General features: G+C 47.6%; 4 protein-coding genes across 8 annotated transcripts in view; 2 read left to right on the top strand and 2 right to left on the bottom strand.

Annotated features, from left to right (window-relative positions):
* LOC108099003 overlaps window positions 1–21,711 on the bottom strand; it is a 105,261-nt gene that overhangs the window by 7,315 nt on the left and 76,235 nt on the right. Inside the window, 2 exon segments of the mRNA XM_017202235.2 lie at window positions 7,962–8,117; window positions 8,467–8,755. Of these exon segments, the coding sequence (XP_017057724.2) occupies window positions 7,962–8,117; window positions 8,467–8,755 (445 nt within the window).
* LOC108099005 lies at window positions 791–5,335 on the bottom strand. 5 transcript variants are annotated; one of them, XM_017202240.2, is made up of 2 exons: window positions 4,316–5,335; window positions 791–2,359 (listed from the first exon to the last, which is right to left on the bottom strand). In XM_017202240.2, exon 2 carries the CDS (start codon window positions 2,201–2,203, stop codon window positions 1,250–1,252), a length of 954 nt encoding a protein of 317 aa, XP_017057729.1. In that variant the 5' UTR covers window positions 2,204–2,359; window positions 4,316–5,335; the 3' UTR covers window positions 791–1,249. The 5 variants fall into 5 exon arrangements, 4 of the variants coding, with proteins under 4 accessions (XP_017057729.1, XP_017057728.1, XP_017057727.1 ...); XM_017202239.2 differs by having other exon boundaries at window positions 4,258–5,335; XM_017202238.1 differs by lacking the exon at window positions 4,316–5,335 and adding an exon at window positions 2,970–3,520.
* LOC108099004 (probable cytochrome P450 4d20) lies at window positions 14,568–17,267 on the top strand. The gene is made up of 5 exons (XM_017202236.2): window positions 14,568–15,101; window positions 15,168–15,554; window positions 16,028–16,097; window positions 16,149–16,345; window positions 16,410–17,267. The coding sequence occupies exons 1-5, from the start codon at window positions 14,939–14,941 to the stop codon at window positions 17,117–17,119; spliced, it is 1,527 nt and encodes a 508-aa protein (XP_017057725.1). The 5' UTR covers window positions 14,568–14,938; the 3' UTR covers window positions 17,120–17,267.
* LOC108099006 lies at window positions 17,859–18,888 on the top strand. The gene is made up of 2 exons (XM_017202241.2): window positions 17,859–18,318; window positions 18,436–18,888. The coding sequence occupies exons 1-2, from the start codon at window positions 17,908–17,910 to the stop codon at window positions 18,778–18,780; spliced, it is 756 nt and encodes a 251-aa protein (XP_017057730.1). The 5' UTR covers window positions 17,859–17,907; the 3' UTR covers window positions 18,781–18,888.

Genomic DNA, 21,711 nt, shown 5'->3' on the forward strand with positions numbered 1-21,711 from the left:
CGCTGAAAAATACACACTCGTATATTCGAAACTACAGAAAATGTTAAAATTAGCATATGAACATATTCATTTTTCCTATTTGGCGGAATTTGGCAACCGGTAAAACTGTGCCAAGCCAAACTGTGCCGAACCGAAACCAATTAGGCCAAGTTAAAGGTTGCCCTCGGCTATTCAGGGGATTCGAGTGCTTGGTGCAAAGTGCGTGGGCATCTGGCTAATTTAGCGCTCGATTGTGGATGAATTAAATGGAATTTTCCCCGGAACTGGTGTATCCAAAGGCCACTTTATCTGTGGTTCCATGGGTGCGGCTGCATAAACTCGAGAGGCCGAGAATGGGATTGATAAGGTCGCCAGCTGAGTCGGGATTTATTATTCATTCATTCACTCCACTTGTTCACCAAGGTTCAATGTCCTGAAGTGCGCGACTCACTCCCCGGAGACCTTTCACCGTAGGGTATCTGGTGGATCTCCTAAGCTGCCCCTTCCCATCATTGGGGTCCGCTTCACTGGCTGCGACTGCGATCCCCATCGAATCAATCAGAGAGACGGCACCAAAATTACCTCACATCACAATCGCTTTGCGGTGAGCGCTCTTCCCATCTCCCAATTTATAATTAATGATCGCTCCAACGTTTTGATTTGCGTCAATTTACTTGACAAATTGTGTGCGGGCCAAAGACACGCTTCGCTGGCTGAAGACTTGCCAAACTGCCAAACGAATTGGCCAGCAGCTGCGGCGAGGTGAAATTGCCAACAGAAAACAGCAAACGGCAAACAGAAGACTAAAATGTAAAATTGTTCGAATGCTCTAGCAGCTGCGCATACGAAAATATACAATGTTTCCTTTATTATTATTTTGTGTACGAGTAGGTGAGTTGCATTTGATACAAGTATACGAGTACAAACAGTAAACTAACGATAAGTAATACTACGGTACAAATTCGTACGATACGAACAATCGGCTTATTGGTTTAGCAGTACTGTTCTCTGTTAATGAGATGCTTCGCAGTTACAATTACAATTTGGGTTCTGGACAGACGATTGGGTTTACTAAGTACAGGTTGGACTGCCAATTGCGACCTTTGAGGGTTTTGTAGGGTCTGGAGGAGATCACTTTGGTTCGCTTAAGTTCCCATCGATTAAACAAACAAAGTGGAGGAATTTAGGTTGGCAAGCTGGCTGGTTCTCCAGTTTCCAGTGGCTGTGTTCCCCGGGGGATGGCACTGAGATGAATATCCCTGCGTGCTCCTCATCTGGTCTCGTTCACGTAGGTGGCCTCCTCCACGCAGGAGGCCTGCTCCTCGTTGAGCAGATCGGTGATGGAGTAGGCGGACAGGGGCCGCGAGAACCGCCGCTCCGAGAGGATGTCGTCGATGCTCGTCACCGGCGAGAGGCACTGGCAGTCGGGGCAGTCCTCCGGCTGCTCGGCGCTCCTGGCCATCACCTGGAAGATGTCCTCCACGCTTCTCTGCAGGCACAGCGAAGAGTGCTTCCGCTCCCGCTCCTGCTCCGGCTCCGGGGAACTGGACAAGGGCGAGGCCGTGGAGGGCGTGGCCGAGGTGCCGCGGGTGCGCCTCGCCACGGGCACGGCCATGGGCTCCCAGTCGCTGTGCCGGGAGGGAATTCCCACCTTCTTGGGGGGCTCCTCCTCCAGCTCCTGCCACAGGTGCATCGCCTGCTCGATGTGCTGCAGCTGCGCGGAGAGCTGGCTGGCGATGCTGGTCTTCCGGGAGGCGCAGGGGGTGGAGTCCCGCGACTCGTCGCTGGCCCCGAACATCCGGATCTCGGGCAGGCTCACCGGGGTCACCCGGTTCACCTGGCGCGTGGTGCCCGTCTCGAACATCCTGGCGATCTTGGTCACGTTGCTCCTCTTCACGGGCGCCGGACTCGGAGGAGGCAGCTCCGCCCGGGGAGCCACCTGCTGCCTCTTGGGATAGACCCGCGTGACGGGCTTCCTGGTCTTCGGTTTCCCGGACTTGCCGGCGGACTGCTCCTGGGCGAGGAGGTGGCAGCAGATCTCCGGACCGTAGCAGCGGTGGAACTGGTTCCGGTTCGCCTCGTAGTCCGCGTCCGCGAACCTCTTCATCCGGATGAGCGACTTGGGGACGAGGGTGAGCACCGCGTAGGTGACCAGCAGGTACGGAAGCCACTCCGCGTACTCCCAAGCCATTTCCAGGTAATCCGCGCAGTCCGTCATCCTCATGCTCGCCTCGTTATCACCAATCCCCAATCACAAATTGCAATTCGATTCCGATCCGGGTGGTTATTAACTTTTACCTCGCTTTTCCGCTGATATCGTTTTTGCAGTTCTCTTTTTAGTTTCGATAAGGGCAAAGTTTTATTATGACATCACATCACTCTACAAGGGGATGGGTTAAACAATGGAATATTTCATTTATTTCACGGCTGGCATTCGCATTCACTTGGCTGCAGAACGGAACACATTGCAAAATATTTACTCAAGTCGATATTTATTTATTTGTTTTGCAATGTCTTCCGTGCGAGATTCTTTTGTTCGGGTTTTCGATTTATTTGCACAATCATAAGGAAAATTATTGATTGGAAGGTATTTACGCTTTAGGAAATTAATAAATCCACTTTTATTGATTTAATTGTTTTCTATTTAGTTTATTTTTAAGTCCGAAGCTTCGTTTATGTTTTGCAATACTTTTCACAGCTTTAAATTTTTTTGCTTTTATTGAAAACATAATTCTTTAGGAAATTATTTCTTTGGAAACTATTTTTTAGTTGTGATAATATTGGAAAATATAAACGGAATGAGGAGGTGTATTTTTGTGCAACAGGAGCCAAGGATTATAGCCCCACACACCCACACACCTTTCGTCAAGTGGTGTCCGCTGCGTTTTGCACTTCGCGCTGCAGCTCGCATTAATATTTATATTTCGGATCTCATAAGTGCGTATTTTTATCATTGCCCGACATCCGATATCCGAGCATTATTTATTTACTTATTTATTTAGTTTGCAATTTGTGTTTTACGAGCGGTTTCGGATTGTTTCTTTCGTTTCTTGGCGCTTTTTGTATTCCGTTGCGCCTCGCGGTCGTTCTCTTCTCTTTGGCTCCCCGTTTTAAACTTAAACGCTGCGCCGACACACGGAATCCGACGACACTGTTCCCCAAAAACTTGACGAAAGCTGCGCGCGTCGCTCTGGGGCTCTCTCTGCGCTCTCTTGGGCGAGCCCTCTCCCTTTCGTTGAGTTTGTTCTCCTCTCGCTCGCTCTTTCGAGGAGAGGTCTGTTGCACTTGCGCAGAATTCTGTTTGGCGATCTGATGATGCTGTTATTCTGCCTCCGTTGTTGTTGTTTTAGCTCTGGTTGGGTCTCCTTGGGTCAAGTTGTTTGTTGTTGTCTCTGATAAGAACGTGCGGGTGCGAGGGAGCCAGCAAGAGGGCAACTTTCATTTCAAAGAAGTTCTTTCAGCGGATTGCAAAGGAATCATTAACCCTTAAGGAGTTTTGCAGATGTGTTGTAGTTCAATCTCGTTTCTTTTTTTATATTGAATGAAATTAAACGTTAAATTAACACACCTTCATTACCAACAATTTTCACTGTTATCGTATTTATTTCCGTTTTTATTGCGCAAATATTGGCACAGGTTTCCACATTTCCATTGTGCTCCGCGTATCATCTCCGCTTTTATTTACAGGTTTATCTGAGGCCTGTCATAAGCAAACAGCTCACGTAGGTAAATAAACCAAATATAGAACAGCCCGAACGACACGATCAACAACGACAACTGGTGGCTCTTTGTGATTTATAGGAATTAATTGCTAATTGTTGATTTTGCGCCCCTTAGAAATTTGTGTCATCTTTCTGTGAGTTTTCCCATCTAATATAGACGTGTGCAGCGCCTATACGAGTATAAGTGAAAACAGAACAGATTTCGAACTGAACCAAGTGAAATGCTTGTTTACGAACAACCTGCGTGGGTTCTGGTTCTGTTTCTGTTTCTGAATCTTGTCTACACGATTTGTAATGGGCAACGCGATTGCGGTCACTTCGGAGATTTCATGTCAAAGATTTCATTTTATTTTGACAGTCGCACTCGAGAAAGTTTCTTTTCGCAGGTGGGTGGGTATGTATTTCAATGTATTTCGTTAGTTTTATTTTCGTGCGCGCAAGTGGAATAGCCAGCCTTGAAACACTTTGATATTTATACACCGTTTTCATAATTTCATATTTCACTTTTTCTTTTCTGCCAGCCAGCGAATGCCAGCGAGCACAAATAAAAACACACCATTCGCTTCCTGCTGCATTCGACAGTTTATGCAACTCAGGAAACCACTTCGCATTACTTTTTATGCAACTCGCAACGGGCCCCTAGTTTTATTTTTAGTCTGCCGCTTATCAATTTTAATGTCAATTGAAGCCGGCAGCGAGTAATAATGCATACTAATACGGTGCCAACAAAGTCAGGCGAATCGGATCGGATCGGATCGAGAGCTTGGAAATCAAAGTCGAACTGCCGCTGCGAATTGCAAACCGCTCGACATCAAGGCGCGACTCAAACTGCCTCGTAAATTTACAAGCCGCCGAAGTCGGGGTCGGATTCTTCCAAAAGCCGGCTATTCGGGAGAAACGAAGCTCTGGCTACGAAGCCCCGGCTACGAAGACGTCACTTCAGGAGGCTCTTTGAATCAAACTAAGCGTTGAAAACAAGATCATTGTGGCGTAAAAGGGACAAAACGAAAGCTAATGAAGAGCTCAAATTGTGCCCTTTGCAAATAATGTTTACTTTGTTGCAACTTTTTGAGGCCAGGCTTTTATTTCATCAAAATCAAACCGATCTTTATTGTGCACACACATTTTCTGTACACTTTCGTGACTGGAATGTGACCAACAAAAAAAAGGGACAGAAATTTTTGGGCTGGGTCCACATCTGCCCAAGCTGATGAATCACCAGCAGGCAGACATGAAGGCCTAACGCGAAATTAAATTTAGTTGGTCCAAAAATAAACCAATGCAAGTTCAACAGCATGAACACAATGATGTAATTGCCTAAAAACTCAATAGCACTTAGAACTGAGAACTGAGAAAAGGTGGAAGAACGAGAGCAACGAAACCAGGCGACAAGCCGCCTTATCTCGGAAAGTAATGAATCACACACAGAAGCAATAAAAGTAATCAGCAATAAGCAGGCATTCTTGCAGCCTGTAGATACATTGGCCAGATACAGATACAGATACATTTGCAGATATAAACACAAGTACGAGCGGAGAAACAGAGGGCAGCAGTTGATTTTAGAAGTTTATGATCAACCGGGCCACTGCTGTTTTTCTGCTTTTTGCCGCTCTTGTTGTCACTGCTGCTGCTGAGAGGGCATGGACTAATGAACAAGTACAGCAGCAACATCCAGTAACAACTGCAACAGCAGCAACAACAGCAGCAACAGCCACAACAGCCACAACGATAATGAAGTAGACAGAGGAGCGCTGCAAAAACTGCAAGTATATCAAATTCACAAAACAATTTACAACGGCGCGAGGCGAGGCCCGCAGCTGGAAGATGAGCACAGCACGTTCAAGATCGAGACAGAGATCAAAAGCAGTGGACCAGGCCCAAAGCCCCTAAAACAGCGACTTCTGCCAGTTAGAAGCGGTCCAAAAACTACCTTCGCTCGCCTCCTTTTGCCATCTTTCAACTCGCTTTGTAATGGTTACTACATTCGGAAAAACTGAGATACAGATTCTCGGAATATTTCCGTTTACAAGACCTAATAATTTGTTATTTCAGAGGACTCACTTCTATTTTTCGGAATATTTTTAGAACGCATTATTTATTTTATAGCCCTGTAAGCAATAAATTCGGAATGCCCCGAACTTTGATTGTTATTTTCCAAGTGTGCGATCTTGTGCAGTCGCTGTTGCTTTTTCAGATGCTGCTGCAGCCCACAAGGCGAGTTTAGAAATTATGGCAAAATGGAAGTTGGCAGCCGCCTTGTGAACTTGTGAAGGGAAGCGGAAAAGAGACCGAGTCTATATATTTTTAGCCGCCCTGCTGGAGCTGAATCTCCTGGATGCTGGTTGCCGCATGCTGCATTCTGCACTCTGGGCTGCCCTTCATTACTATGCGCATTTTTATTTGCTGCGCTCGTTGGCTCGTTGGCTCGTTGGCTGGATGGCTTTCTGCGATCGCGCCTGATAAATTGTGCTAAATTACGAAAGATTTCTCTATGGCTTGACACTCGCTCAGGGACTGCGTCAAAGAGCTGGGCAGCCTAATTGTTCATCCGCCACCTGGGACGTCTGCCAACCAGCGCATGAAGACGAGTGCTCTCGGATTCAACGGAGCGTCGGAGCAGAGACACAGAAATTCATCTTAATTATTAATAAATTGTACTCTAATGGGCGTCAAGTGTCTCGTGCGGCGGAAAATGAGGGTAGAACTTTGGGGGAAATGTGGGAATGAGCATTCCCCCTCCCCAATGTGGCTCCTCAAAACAAAATATATGATCTGCCCATTGACCTTGTCCCACTGTTCTGTCGTCGAGCACACAGAAAGCAATGCTTACATGTGTGTTTTGAAGTGTATTTTTTTCAGTGCACCGAACCAAAGCAGCAACAGCTGTAGCAACAGCAACAATAACAAAGGCGACAGCACTTGAAAACTCATTTGCCGGGGAGTGGGGGGGATCTAATATGTATTTTGTTTGGTGTGTGGGTCAGAAGATCGCTCTGACACGATTTCCTCACAATTTCTTTCTCCCATTAGACGACCCGATGAGTAGGCCCCATATACTCGATGTGTACATATAATCGTATAGGGAGGCGGAGTCCCCAGTAATTAAGCGCGGTTACTTTTAGGGAGAAGGCGCGAAAAGGGCGGGCGGAGGCTGCCCGCATAATTATGGACCAGAAGTAGTAACCGTTTAATGGAGAGAGTTCACTAAACTTCATGTCTCGCCAAAGCTAGCGGCAATCTTAAATGGATCGGCTAATTGACAGTCCGAACGGAATCGGATTTTAAACCGAGTCTATTATGAGCGGCCAAGTGCCCGTGCCCATAAATAATATGCCAAAAGCAGGCGAAACTTTTCGGTGGCTCAGTGAAAACGAAAAACATGCCAAACTTGCACTTCCTCCAAAAAGAAACGCGAAAAAGTTCGTTTTCATTCGTTTGAAGTCAACTCAGAGGAAGAGCTCCCGCTAGGTGGCGCTGGTGTTATTTCAGCTTGGGAGTATGCAACACTTTTAATGTAAAATGTATCTCGTACACTAGACGTATACGTAATGTAAAATCTTTCACGTAAAGCATGAAACTAAGTTACAAAATTAAGTAAAGCTGAATGCTTCCGAAGATTTTATAATTTTAATAAATGTATAATAAATTATGAATGATTGCAAAATTGGTAAAATATAGCCTTTGCTTTAAATTCAGATCACATGAATGGCGTTTAAGTTTCTTATCGAGCGTATTTGTTTACTTTTCAGAACCATGAACCATTTCGCAGCTGTTTATGCAACTGCAAACGGCCAACTTTGCATTATGAGCCATTCTGCTTAATCACAATCAAAACAAACGCACATCAAGCCACCTTATCGCGGCATTCATTACGTTTACGTCATTCCCCCCAACGGGATGCGAGTCCCAAGTGATCCAGATACCACCCGCAAACGCAGGCCTCCGCGATCGTATCACTTGCACTTTTCGCATTATTATGTCATTGCCGTCAGGTTTAACGCTCAGTTGGCATTGCACGAACAACGGGCAACGGGCGCATTGCAGAGATTGCGGAGAAAATAGTGCAGCGTTAATAAACAAAACGATTAGCAATAAGGAAACCATTTTCACGCAATTGCGATCGAGATCTCGGTTTCGTTGCGGTCCACGGATCGCGCAGTGCGTTTCCATCTTAACCTACACTATCTGTCCCCCAGACACCATGGTTTCCCCCTCCTTTCGAGGAACAAGATTCAAGGCACAAGTGGTACTGGTACTCACGTTCACGATGTTTTCGCGGTGCACGTCGTCCACTTCGTCGCGCTTCGAGATGCGCTTCTTCCAGTCGTCCTCGCCGCTCTTGTGCAGCGCCGCCAAGCGCTCCGCAATCGAGCCGGTCTTCGCGATCACCAAAGGCCGCTGATCGGGGCCCATGACCTGGATAAATGGATAAATCGATAAGTGGTTGGCTGTGGATAGTTGCGATGAGCTCACACGTGGTTCGGTTTAATTGACACTGGGTCAGGGATTCGATTGGGGTTCTGAATGGGAACCCGAGGGAATTGATTGATGGTGCGATCGGGTTGGTCAGAGTTAAAAAGTGTGAATGCTAATCCGTATGAGGATTGAGTACAAACAGTAAAAACGAATAATTTCGAAAGGTTGTGTAGACTGTTTTCGCTAAGAATAAAAACTCTACATATCTCCGACAAAATCTTGGGGATACTTTGTAATTGATTTAAATTCCGAAGCTCCTCTTTGCTGCTAAAAGAAAATCCCCACTCACCTCTGTTGCTGATCGCTGGACTCCCTGAAGAAACTGAGGCAGAGCCGTTGGATTCGATGAGTCTCCCGAAGCTTCTTCCGGCTTCTCCCTTTCGGTTTCGGGGTCGTTCTGCTTGTCTGGCGATTCCTTGGCGGAGGAGGTGCTGCTGCTACTGGGCTCCTCGTCCTTGGCTACATGACGCAACTTCACGAAGCCGCCGCCGAGGGGAAGAGGTGGGAGCTGGGGGCCAAGGCCGATGGCTGCTGGTGCCGCGATGCCCGAGTGGCTTTTGCTTTTCGCAACGAGATTGCTGCAAGAGAAACGAAGTCAGAAGATAAAGTAAGCCCGCATAGAGTGTGGCAATTAAGGTGCGTATCCACGAGATACTCGTGCCAGCTGAAACACTGCGAGTGCAGATGCGAATGCAGCTCCTGAGCCGCTGAAAACGTGCGTTTCCCTCAATGGGCCCCAGTGGGCTCCGTTCCCATTTTCCCCATCTTAATAGGAAACTCGTGACATGGCGTTTTCCCGGCCACTAATGAGCGAGGCGAGCTGCCTTATTTGCGCGGCCCCTCCGAGTAGAATGCACAGGAAGCGATCGTCGATCGACCATCGACAGTCGGACTCTGCTTCTGAGATGCTGAGGTTTCTGCTCTCCCGCCGAACCGAACCGAACCGACTTTCTCCTTCGAGAGGGGACCATCCATGCCACGGCCATTTATTAGGCGCTGGGCAGCGATTTCCCCGTAGATGGCAGTGGAATTTTCCCCTGCAAATGGTCGCCGGATCGGTTATTGTTATGGCTAGGTCCCATTTTTATTGGCCGTCAGATGTTGACGCTAACAAACCGCGGGCGGTTAATGAGACAAGTTGATTGCTCGGCTCGGGGGATTATCCTCGAAACTATCGAGTTTCCAAGTACCGACTGGCATTCAAAAGTATGTTGGACGGTCAAGATTGGGGAACACAAATTGCTGCATTAATCATACTTTTGCAATGGAAGTTGTTATTGGATGAGGGTATTTTGTATTGTGGAGCGATAACAAATTTAAAGTACTACTAAATATATTTCACTTCCTTTTCTTTAATCTAATGAAATATGTGTCTGAGTTCGTAGTGATTCTCATCGCTCATTATTTATATGATCTTTGCTTGATGAAAACGGCATAGAATTCGACTCAAATCTGTTGATCTATTGCATAGCGTTATTCCCCGCACATTCCATTCAGCACTTCCATTGATCAGAAGCGGGTCTTTGTCTCAGTAAAACAAGATTCGAGATTCGAGATTCAAGATTCGATCTGAATCGAATCGAAACCGCCTTGTATATTCGCTGTCTTTTTTAAGCGGCACCGTTAAGAACTCTCGGAGATTTTTCATAACTTCTGACCAGACACTTATTAGTCACCGGACATGTTTCGGTACATTTTAATTGCTGGATCTCTGGATTCTGAGCGCCTCGAGATATATCTCGCAGCGTGAGTCAAGAGTCCAGGGAAAACCGACTCCAGCGAAGTGGGCCCGGCATTTATATATGTCACGGGTTATTCGGAACGACGAGCGGCATTAAGAAGCCGCTGAGCACGAGAACTTGTTTGGGATTGGGTTTGGATTTGGCAATGGCACTGCAAAGGAAAACGAGGCGCACTCACATTCGGTAAATCACAGCACGTGTTTTTCGAGTCGGAGAGCCAGCGGAAAAGCGAATGAAAAGCGAACTGCACGCGACGAGCGAACAAAGACGAATGAGCAGGCAACTTGAGTTAGGTCCCAAGTAGCCAAGCCCAGCCGAACCCCAACCCAAACAAATCCCGACCAAGCTCAGCACCTGCCCACCGACAGCAGGTAAACAAACGGCCGAACCGCTGACAGCTAAATTGCATATTAATGTGGAAATTTTTGACAGGACCGCGACAGGCAAACGCTGACCAGCTGCTGATTTTCGGACCTCATCTACCTGAGACAACTTCGAAAACTATGCCAACAGTTCGCTGATCGCGTTTAAGTCTGTCCAAGAGACGCGTGAAAAGTATTTAAGCGGATTCCCAACACCCTACACATAAATACTCCATGAGAGAAAATAAATCATTGCAATGATTCTACTGCGATACAGATTACAGTATCTCTAAAACTATACATCACCACATAACTAACTAAGTAACAATGTATTGCTTCGTTTGGACATCTCTCAAAACCAAACTGCAATTCAAACTCGAATCAAACTGAAACGCGCTTTCAATTACCATGCATAACCACATGGAAGAGGCATTGCCAAAGTTCAGAGCTTCGCCACAACTGCTGAAACGTGGAATCAAAGTAAAAGCCTGCCTAATGGAATAATGGCAGAAATTGCAGACATCTCGGGGTGGGGGATTATCTCTGGCCGGGAGCGATAGGTCAGAGGGCAGACACGCGAGTACGAGTACGAGAGTGGCTCCTCCTGGGCTTCGACTTCTCCAGTTCCCTGGTTCTTAGGTTTCCCAGGCGATGGCTCAGTTTTAATGCAGTAATTGCCCTTTGGAAAGCGTTTAGCGTTTGCCGTTTGGCGTTCGGCAGCAATTAGTTTGAGTGGCGAACTCTGGGTGCGGTCGATGGCTAAAAGACGCACCCAGAAACGCGAAGGCGGGCCAAAACCACCTCGGTTTGGCAGGACTGACAGGCGAGAAGCTCGCTCTCCGCGGAACACAGACTTTTCTGCATACAATTAGAAGCCATCCCAAGGATCGTTGATCATTCACTCACTCGCGTTTTGTAATTGAATTACCCGGTGCGGTAATTAAAATTTCTTTCGGGCAAAAGTGAATGCGAACCGAGACTGAGAGTGATCACGCGATCGGTTCGGTTTGGCAATGCGGCAGCGCTTTGCGGGGACTTAATGATATAACAAAATGAATTGTTTTATAAACTATTTGGCGGGCCATAAGCAATTGCACGCCACCAACTCTCGGCTTTATGAGGCCCTCACACGCCAGCATCGCAGCTAATGGAGCTGTAAACTCGGAGATCCACTCAAGGTGTTGATAATGTATGCAAAAGTATGTACGAGTGTATGAGCTATGCAGAGAACACTCGCTGCACTCGCCCCTCCACTCAAAGGGGTCTCTGTCATTGTCTCTGTGTCAAGTGCTCGCTGCCAGATCCAAAAGCAATAATAAATCACGGCCCTGGCAACGGTTTGAGCGGCTTCCAACAAGGTTATCGCCGCAGTCTTGGCCGAACAAGTAGAAATAATAATATCTCGCGGCTAATAATACCAAAACATGATATACTTCCAACAGAAGCATCGCACTCGACGCAGACCGCAAATAAATATCGTGCTAAGCGATCAAGACAGATCGTGTGGCGGCACTCGGGGAAATACTATATCAACTATAAAATAAAACATAAAATACATGTTTTTATTACTTAACCATGCAGAAGCACGACATTTATTGTGCAGCTTAAATGATATCTGTTCAATACTGTAAATATTAATATTAAACAAGTAATGTTTAATCTCGCTTAAACTCTTTTTTCAAGTGCAGCCACATGAAACTCAGGTGAATTGCCGGTAATGTTTCGCGGCGAATAAATCACCAGGCAAGCAGAAATTGACTTATGCAATGAGTTATGGCAGAAAGCGAATGGGATTCGCAGGTCCCAAGAGCAGCGAATTTTGTCAGCCGAAAGAGCGACAATTACCCACGAAGGCGCCAAGCAAGCTGACGAGAGCAATGAAAGGCAGTGAAGCCTCCTGAGTCCGGACAATGAGCGGAGATCCCAGAGATCCGAGATCTCAAATCGCAGATCTCAGATTCAAGTTCGCTGGGGAGCGACTTTCCCACGCCGCAGTTTACCCGCTTTTGAAGTCGGCGGAGGAGAGTTGGCGCAGTGGGAGGCGGCGGTAATGATGCAAAATTACGACGTCAACATGGGCTTACAGCTCTTACAGCTCGCTTTTGGTCTGGCCATTCGACATTTCATTAGGTTTAAAAGCAGTGCCAACTCTTGGGGCCTTTGTTCAGTTTTTGCCCAGCAAATCTTGCTTAATTGTTGCTCTGGGTTAAAAGCCGAAACTTCACCTCAAGTTCAAGGTGTCGCGTCTGCTTGGTTGCTTTGTGAAATCGCAATTTGGCAATGGTCAAGGGGTCAACTCAGCAAAACTCATTGAAACCAACCAACTAACGTATTTTAAACTTATATATTTTAGAGTACTGATTACCTTCTGGGGTTAATGCTAGCAACATTTGGCTTGGCAACTTTGTTGCCAGACTTTCGCAAACAGCTGATTGTGTTTTCCACGGGCAGGCGCAGTATCCCAGACACGTGCCTTCAGCACCAACAACCCTCGAGTGAGTGCTCCCCCTCCAAATCCGAATCCGAATCCCCCAGACCTTCCCTTGGGGGATCCCCAGACATGTTATTCTTTCGGCTGTTCGGCGGTTCGGTTTGCCGGTTGCCGGGGTAACACCGAAAATGCGTCAAAACAAACCCAGCTCTTTGTCCGATGTCAATGGCCATGGACGGGGTGGCCAACCAGGGGGAGGTGGGTGGTTTCGGGGGTTTGGGGGCCACTGACTCTGTGCTTGGGCTGCAGCGGAAGCAGGAAACATGCGTTTTTTGGGCACCAGACAAAGGAGTTAACTGGAAGCGCTCTTGCAGCTGGCTAACAGCTAAGATCTGCCAGACACGATGATGGGATGGGATGCTATATCCCATTAAAAGCGGGGAACTCCCCTCCACTTTTCCTCGGGGTTGCACTACGTGCCTGTCACGGCTTTTCTCTTGTTTTGCAGATGGGCGTGGACTATTGATTGAGTTTTCCTCCGCTTTCCCCCGGCTCTCGGACCCGCATAATTACCTACATTACTTCACCGTGAAATTCTTCCGCTTTGTGCTTCAATTTCCCTGGGAAGAACGTGAGTCAACGTTTTCTAGCTGGTCTACAATTCGGCCGACTGCTCTTGCTTTTCTTTCTGCTTATAGCCCATAGCTGGTATCTTTCTGGGGAAGATATACCATATATATATGGATGTGACGCTCCCTTTTACCGTTCTGCTGGCGTCAGAGGAACAGCGTCATCGCAATGGAAAAGGTAAAGTTCTTTCGGCGCTTTCGACGGCTTGATAACTTGTTTCTCTTCTGGCCAGGCCCACGACAAAGTCGCTGGAACATGTGCGGATGTCATCCGAGCGCCTTAATTGACCGTCAAGTGAGTGTACTTGCTACGAATGTCTCCGGTGATTTGCGTTCTGTGCCCCCGTCCCCAGTTGCCTGCTTCAACTCCAATGAACTCCGCCGCCAAGTTCAACGAGTTAAGCGGGAACAACGGCGGGCAGAACTACCAGCCATCGCACAGTCCATTCAACTGGGGGCCTAGTACACTCAGAAAACAACTGCAATGCTTTAAAATTCTACTAGAGAAACCCTATTTTCGGTAAATAAAACATTAAGATCCATAAACCCTTATTCTATTTGTTTTACTGTGAGAGGAAGTGCCTGTTTTTCATAGTGTAGTCTTGAGGTCTGGTCTCGTGTCTTGTCGCCTCGCTCCGATTGTCACAGCTGTTTTTTCTGGCGGGGAAGGTGGGGTTGGGGGGATATAGAAGCAGAGGGCTTGGACTGGTGGCTTGTCAAGTGCCATGTTCTGCTCACTGGAAGATGCCACCGTTTCCTGGGCTCACCAGCAGAGTTGCGAATTTTCGAGGGGTCGCTCTGACGCATAAATTTACCTTTTAATTGCTTAGACTGCAGAGAGGGCTTCTGAGCTGATCGGTGGATTGACACACTACTACTACTACCAGTTTCATATGCAATTCAAAGTTGATTGCTTCGAATTAAAAAGCTTTACGAAACTGAGCGGCATTTTAATCACCTAAAATACTGAGTATGCTCCTACAGTAAACAATCGTAGAGATTCTTCACTAAATGTGTTGATTGATCAACAAAGCAAACTAATCTTTTGTGATGGCTTTTTAATTACTTTAACTTTAAATCTGGTAATAACTGCGAAAGGTTAGAAGCCAAACCTTGTTTGTTTATTACTCCACCTTATCGGTAGATCACTGTATGTGCACTGCTCACTTTCAATATCAGCACTCGCTTACTCAGCATGGTCACTTCGACTATCTACAGAACCGAATGCTTAAAATGCGCACCGCACGCCTCGAGTTGCAACACTCGAACTCATAATCAAAACACAACTCGTGTGTTTCAACCAAAACCAGTTCCCCGGAGAGAAATCCGCCGAGAGCGAGAGAATCCCATTCTACAGACAATATTTAGTTTTGAAAACTGAAAACAGAAAACTGCGCTTGGCTGGTCAAGCGGCTGGTTATCAACACTCGACCATTCGAGCAGTTGATCCACAAAAGCGGCGGCGTAAACAACGCAAAAAGTGAAACCACACTCTGACCAGATTCTGGGCTGATCTGTCCCCCTGATCCCGGGTTTAATCGCCGCCGAGAGGTCATCTCCATCGAAAGTCACTAGAAACTAGTCGGTAGCAGTGAAAATGTGGCTGACCCTGCTTGCTGCCGCTCTGATCTTGCTGCTCACCTGGGACTTTGGACGCAAGCGACACCGAGTGGCGGCCTTCGAGAAGTCCCAGATCCCAGGACCCATTTCGATCCCTGTTCTAGGCTGCGGCCTCCAAGCACTTCGCTTGGGAGCGGAGAGTGAGACCTTGGCACACAATATCCCTTATCAAACCATCCTTAAACCGACCTAAAATCCCTTTTCAGACATCATCGGTTGGGTGGGCGAGCAGTTCGATCGGTATGGCAAGACCTTTCGCTTCTGGATCCTGGGAGAGTCGCTGATCTACACGAAGGACCTCAAGTACTTCGAGACCATCCTGAACAGCACCACCCTGCTGGAGAAGGGTCGGCTCTACGAGTACCTGCGACCCTTCCTCAACGACGGACTGCTCGTCAGCACGGGGAGAAAGTGGCACGCGCGGAGGAAGATCTTCACCAACGCCTTCCACTTCAAGGTCCTCGAACACTACGTGGAGATCATGGATCGCAACAGTGGGATCATGGTGGAGAACCTGAGGGAAGTGGCCGACGGGAAGACATCGGTGGACACGCTCAAGTACGTGTCGTTGGCAGCTCTTGATGTGATCACAGGTGAGTTGAGGCTCTGGCCAAATTAAGATACAAAACAGTAGCCATAAAGGTAAACAAGATTCTATGCTTGACTTTTTAACTGAATCGCACCTGAATTCTGGGAATTTTAATGTTTATTTTAGTTATTTTAAATTATAGCACTCGTTAAGTGAAAGACTGTTATCACTTGAAAGATTTATTTTTGTGGTAACAATATTTCCAAGCTTAAGATCTTATTAAAGTGCTGGTGTTATCGACCATTGAGCGTTATGCAACTCGTTGCAGTTGAAATAGCGGAAAAAAATTGAGTTTGTGCAATCAATTATGTGAGCAGAGACTATTTAAAGCTTGAAATTAACTTTTTCTGACTTTAACCCCACCTTTAAACTTTCAGCTATAAACCTTAACTTGTTTATGAGCCCTATGTATTGTATACACATATGATTTCACTATTCAAAGATATGGATTATCGATCTTTTAATATCTTTTCACAGAGGCCGCCATGGGAGTGCAGGTGAATGCTCAGAAGGACCCCGATTTTCCCTACATCAAGGCACTGAAAAGGTGGGTTTGTGTGACTAGACTTTCCCCGTTCTCACTCCCCTTTTCTTGCAGTGTGGTCTACATCCAGCCGGACCGCATGTTCAAGTTCTCGCAGCGCTACGACTGGCTCTTCCCGCTGGCAGCGCCCCTTCTCCGCCGGCGACTGCTGAGCGATATCCGCGTCATGCACGACTTCACCGACAAGGTCATCCGCGAGCGGCGGGCAACTGTGGAGCGGGCGAAGGCCGACGGCACCTACCGACCGCTGAGTGGGTGCACTGAATCACTGGTTAACACTGCACACCTATATGTTTTTCCCAATCTCTTTTGTAGGTTTGGGTGATGCAGACATAGGACAAAAGTCGCAGATGGCTCTGCTGGACATCCTGCTGCAGTCCTCCATCAACAATCAGCCACTGAATGACGCGGACATCCGCGAGGAGGTGGACACCTTCATGTTCGAGGGGGATGACACCACGAGCAGTGGGGTTTCCCACGCGCTCCACGCCATCGCCAGGCATCCGGAGGTACAGCAGCGGATCCACGAGGAGTTGCTCCAGGTGCTCGGCAAGGATCCCCACGCTCCGGTGACGCAGTCCCAGCTGCAGGAGCTCAAGTACCTGGAGTGCGCCATCAAGGAGACCATGCGGTTGTACCCACCAGTTCCCGCCATCGGAAGGCACACCCACAAGGATCTGCAGATCGGAGACAAGACCATTCCGGCCAACACGAGCATCTACTTGGTGCTGTACTGGGCCCACCGGGATCCGGACTACTTCCCCGACCCACTGAGCTTCAAGCCGGAGCGGTTCCTGGACGGGCAGGAGGAGAGCCACAAGAACTTCGCCTACGTGCCCTTCAGCGCGGGACCCAAGAACTGCATTGGCCAGAAGTTCGCCTTCCTGGAGATGAAGGCCCTTATCAGCAAGGTGCTCAGGTTCTACGAACTGCTGCCCCTCGGGGAGGAAATTCAACCCATGATGAACTTCATCCTGCGCTCCACAACGGGCATCAATGTGGGCCTAAGGCCCAGGAACTCATAATATCCCTTGGGAAAGTAACTTGTTTCGGGTGTTGGTAAAACTACCTGGGGTGTTCGTGATAAATTAGTTCATAAGCACTTATTAGCTAATCTCTAAGTACTTAAACCCGGTTAATTGCGGCAATAAAAACTACTTTAGGCAAACACAATTAATTGGTTAAACACTGACTACTGATTTACCATTAAAGGGCGTGAGAACTATAATTAAACCGCTTACTCATCCGACTAACTTTACAACCCCTCGAGCGCAATGCGACTCACCTAGAGTAGCCACTGAGATTGTGCCAATATTTGCGGTGATTATAAAATTAGGCCCCCAAACAAAAGGTATTTGAATAGTTAAACAGCGGATGAGCGTGGCGCGCCATAAAGAAACCCGCGCTTATCAACGTAAAATACTGTATTTGCCTTGGGCCAATATTAACCGGCTACTTAGAAAGAATTCACACCGAAAACGGTTCTTCCCGGGGAATCTAACAGCTCCTCCACCGTCATACGCAGAAAACAAATCTCGGTTGTAAATGAGTGCAACTCTCTGCACGGAAGCAGTAAATCTGCGACGATCCCAATTCAATCACGCCCAGAAGTCTGCTGTTTATCTATGGTTCACCAGTAGCCAAAAGATAATGCGCCAAGGCAATAGAAAGATTTGCAAAACAGATAAGCGCGTCACATAACGTCCTTATCGCCCGCCTGTCACTCGGATGGGGTCTGCATATAAAAGAGCCATCCGCCGGAGGCAGTGCGTCAAAAGAGCTTCTGCCCCGAGTCAAGTGATTATCGTCTGCAATGTGTCGCGAAATCTCTGCGAAAGTCCTGGCCTCTCTGGCAGTGATCGGTGTGGTGTTCCTAGCTCCCGCCTCGGGAATCAGCAGACCCCTGCCCCCCTACGTCGGCCTGCCCACCCAGGATGGCCTTACCCGGCTGTTCCTCAACTCGCGGGTCACGCAGCGCGACCCCTTCGCCTCGGTGGCCTGCTTCGGCGGCTACATCGGCGAGTCCAACCAGATCGCGGAGCGCTACAGCGCCAACTACAGCAGGTGTGCCACGGTGGCACAGAACTCGAGGAAGGGAATCGACACTGACTTCCTGGGCACCCGCCGCACCATCCAGCGCTCCTCGGAGAGAGTCTGCCAGGAGCTCAGCGTGTGCAACCGGATCAACGGCACCCTCGACTCCTTCGACTGCCACGCCGCTGTGGTGAGTTCACCTGGGAGGGGATAGCATCACGAAAGGGAACAGCCGCTCACAGGCCACAGATTAAATTAATAACTATTCGGTTCTGGTTTGATTTATACTGAATACCCTTGATTGCAGGGCTCGAACAACACGGTATCCACCTATAGTATCTCGGGAAACGCCTCGGAGTCCGCTAGTTTGCTGCGGGAACGCTACCGCGTGATCGATCTGCAGCACGAGCAGTGCTGCCACAAGGCAGAGCGCCACTACGTGGAGGCCACTGCCAAGAACTACAACCACCTGCAGGCCTGCCTGGATGGCCGGGTACCGCCGAAGCCAATGCCACCGATCACGACCACCAGCACCACTAGCACCACCACCACCACCACGACCACCACGGAGGCACCCACCGAGCCGCCGACCACAACGTCCCCTTTAGACGCGGACGATCAGTTCAAGCAGCTTTTGAATTTGCTAAACTAATCCCCAACAAAGTGTACACCTTCCTCAAGAATAAGCTACGTAATTAAAGGAAGGCCGGTCCTTGGCCAAACAATCCTTGGGCAAACATTTGCTCAACTCGAAATTCAACCCTCTGGCAAACGAATTAACCCTGCGAAAAGGGGTTGAAGGATTGAGTTTCGCAAATGGCAAAAACAGGGGGAATTGGCAAAATATTTAGACAGGAGATGGGGAAGTTCTGGCTTTAAATGTTGTAACCATTAAAGAAGGGAGAAGTGCAGATGTGTAGAATAAACATGGGCTGTTCTTTCACTTGGTTTAAAGTTAAAATAGAATAATTGATTATAAACAGATCAAACATCTCTAGCTCGCTTTCAAAAGGCAGTCTCTTTAGATCATGATTAATGAACTGAAAAGCTCCAAAAGCCAGCCCAAGGCCCTTCCGCTTTCGACACCTCGAGGCGGAAACACTTTGATTAATGATCACAGTATAAAGAAATTATTTAAGCCAATAATGAGCTAACTGCGAGGTAATTCAAGCAGATCTTGGGATCAAAAGGAGATAGACAGCGGCGAAATTATTATGCCATTTGTGGCAATGAAAATCAAAGTGGAGAAGCATAGAGCTGGCCAAACTGGAGAACAAGCCATTGAAGCTGGCCGCTCTTAGGTGGCAATCCCCGTTCCCCGGCCCCCTGCCCCTTTTACCCAATCAAAAGAACACGTTTGGCTTTTATGGCTTTCGGGCCTTGTTTTTGTTGCCTCCTTCCCTTTTAAGTCGTCGGCCAAGTCGGCTTTCCTCTGCAAGTGTCCCGCCTTCTAGGGCGCAGAGAACGAGATTCGTATTCGGGGAACAAAGACATGGCCATAGACGAACACCTGTTGGCCCCAGAGCAAGTGGCTCATTTATTAGCACAATTGGCGTGGCATTCGCCGCTGGTTCTCTTGTCTCATGGCCCATGGCTTAGAGACTTGCCAGAACCGAGGAGTATGCCTCTTGTGTGTAATTCCCGGAATGCGATTACGTCAATCTGGATGCGTTTTATTGCAGGCGAAAGGGGAGTGGCGCGATGGCTCTTTGGCTGGTTTCTAACTTACTATTGCCGCGGAGCTAATTAAAATGCATCTTGTAGTTGGGTGTTTACGAGGTGGGTTCTGATAATTGCCGGTGAAAATGCAGAGGAATGCGAAGGGGAGTGGTGATTATGCTGGCGATTGGAGAGGTGATAAAAGTTGTAATTTATAAGCAGCAATCTACAATTTGCCAACCCCAACTTTCGTTAATTAATTTTTGCACCATTGGCACCATAAACAGCTAATTGATTTGACCAAACACCAGCCATTACTCAACTCGATAGATTCTCCACAGCGGCTTTCATCTGATACGGCTGATGTTGAAATGCGGAATTAATCACCTACACATGCGAGCCGCAGAACTCTATTCCTAACCCACATCGGCGGCACAATTTACGCGCTTCATTGGGCCTCGGCTGAGACTCTGGGTCTAACCCACTCAAGCATGGCGAAAACGCAGAAAAAATGAACAAACAAAATCTGAGGCTTGTCAACGTTATGCATTACCGAACGAAACGAGTTTTCCCCTGCCGAAATCGTGAACTTTTCGTTTTCATTGGGGCGCAGACGGAAAATTGGGGAAATGTGTTAATGCAGCGTGAGAGAGCGAGTGAAAAATGCTCAATAAATATTGGCAAATGCTTTGCATAAATAAATGAAAATTGCTTATGCCAAGACGAAGCGGGCTGACAGCTTGGCCAATTAAGGCAAAAGTTGCAAGTGCGATGGCGGCATCGTTGTCGCCAAAAACAAAAGCCAGGCAAAAATGTTTCGGCGGTAATTGGGGCGACGAATTAATTGCATCCTGTATTATTGGAATTTAATCACCATTATAATTTGCGGTGTTTCTCTGCTTTTCACACAGATTTCTAGAGATACCAAATGTGTAAATCGAGGCGAATTTTTCGAAAAGTGAAAGGAATAAATCTTGAAAGTAAATAAAGTATCCTAATTCGAGCAGCAGTAACAGGAGAACCCCAACGTAAGTGATCGCTGATCGAATCTACCTTTGGAATGCAAACACTTACAGGGTATTTAACCAACTGTACGGAAAACTAGTTTGCCTGGAGCTGAAAAAACCAACAACTGAAAGCGCAGAAAAGGAAATCGTCGCCCGTCGTCATCGAAGTGGCTGCTTTTGTTGCTTTTGCTGCTTGCTGCTGGTGCCTTTTAAGGCTTTTTGGCGTGTTGCGCATGCGCCGTGTGTGCTATCAATTTCAGCGCCAGTGTATGGGTGAGTATCTATGTGTCGGTGTATTCGGGTCATTCGCATTTTCACATTTTAAGGCGCAAGTTGTTTTTGGTTTTGCATGTTGATTTTGTTAAGATTTCTGCCTTGCAGCCTTTTGCTGCACTTGCTGCCTTTTGCTGTTGCTGTTGCTGCTGCTGCTGCTGCACTTTGTTGCAACTTTTACTGTCAGTGAACAGAGGGACCCGCCTTTCGATCACCCCGCCCCCTTCTCCTGTCTTGGCCAAGTTTGTGGAGAGGCCTGTTAATGGGTAATGGCATGTTGCTGCTGCCCGATGAAGCGATTTTTGCTTTGTTTGTTACTTAATTGCGCCAAAGTCATTAATAATCGATTAACAGTATATGGCGAGAGGATGCTGGCGATGAAGCCAGATGGGAATTTCGAGATGGGAGTCGCAGGAAGCTGGGAAAGGAAGTGCTTCGAGCTTCCTTTCGGATGGAGAGAGCGCGGCTCATTCGGGAGATCGCCTGCCATAAAATGATTCAGCCATCTATCATTGCTAAGTCAATAAAAATCCTGTTGTGATCAAGAATTTAATACGTTTTTCTCGCTCGCTAAATCGACGTTTATATTCGATTTATGGTGGTTCGCCAGTTACTGTCACCTGTCCGGCGTTTCGCGTAGAAGC

This window comes from Drosophila ficusphila, unplaced genomic scaffold, assembly GCF_018152265.1.
Source record: "Drosophila ficusphila isolate 14025-0441.05 unplaced genomic scaffold, ASM1815226v1 contig_288, whole genome shotgun sequence".
Classification (NCBI taxonomy): Eukaryota; Metazoa; Arthropoda; class Insecta; order Diptera; family Drosophilidae; genus Drosophila; species Drosophila ficusphila.

Bases quoted from the DNA above. Each gene is read 5' to 3' on its own strand.
- LOC108099005 (XM_017202240.2), bottom strand. From the start codon at position 2,203: ATGAGGATGACGGACTGCGCGGATTACCTGGAAATGGCTTGGGAGTAC.
- LOC108099006 (XM_017202241.2), top strand. From the start codon at position 17,908: ATGTGTCGCGAAATCTCTGCGAAAGTCCTGGCCTCTCTGGCAGTGATC. The intron at 18,319-18,435 runs GTGAGTTCACCT...CCTTGATTGCAG, and splicing joins TCGACTGCCACGCCGCTGTG to GGCTCGAACAACACGGTATC.
- LOC108099004 (XM_017202236.2), top strand. From the start codon at position 14,939: ATGTGGCTGACCCTGCTTGCTGCCGCTCTGATCTTGCTGCTCACCTGG. The intron at 15,555-16,027 runs GTGAGTTGAGGC...ATCTTTTCACAG, and splicing joins AGCTCTTGATGTGATCACAG to AGGCCGCCATGGGAGTGCAG. The intron at 16,098-16,148 runs GTGGGTTTGTGT...CTTTTCTTGCAG, and splicing joins TACATCAAGGCACTGAAAAG to TGTGGTCTACATCCAGCCGG.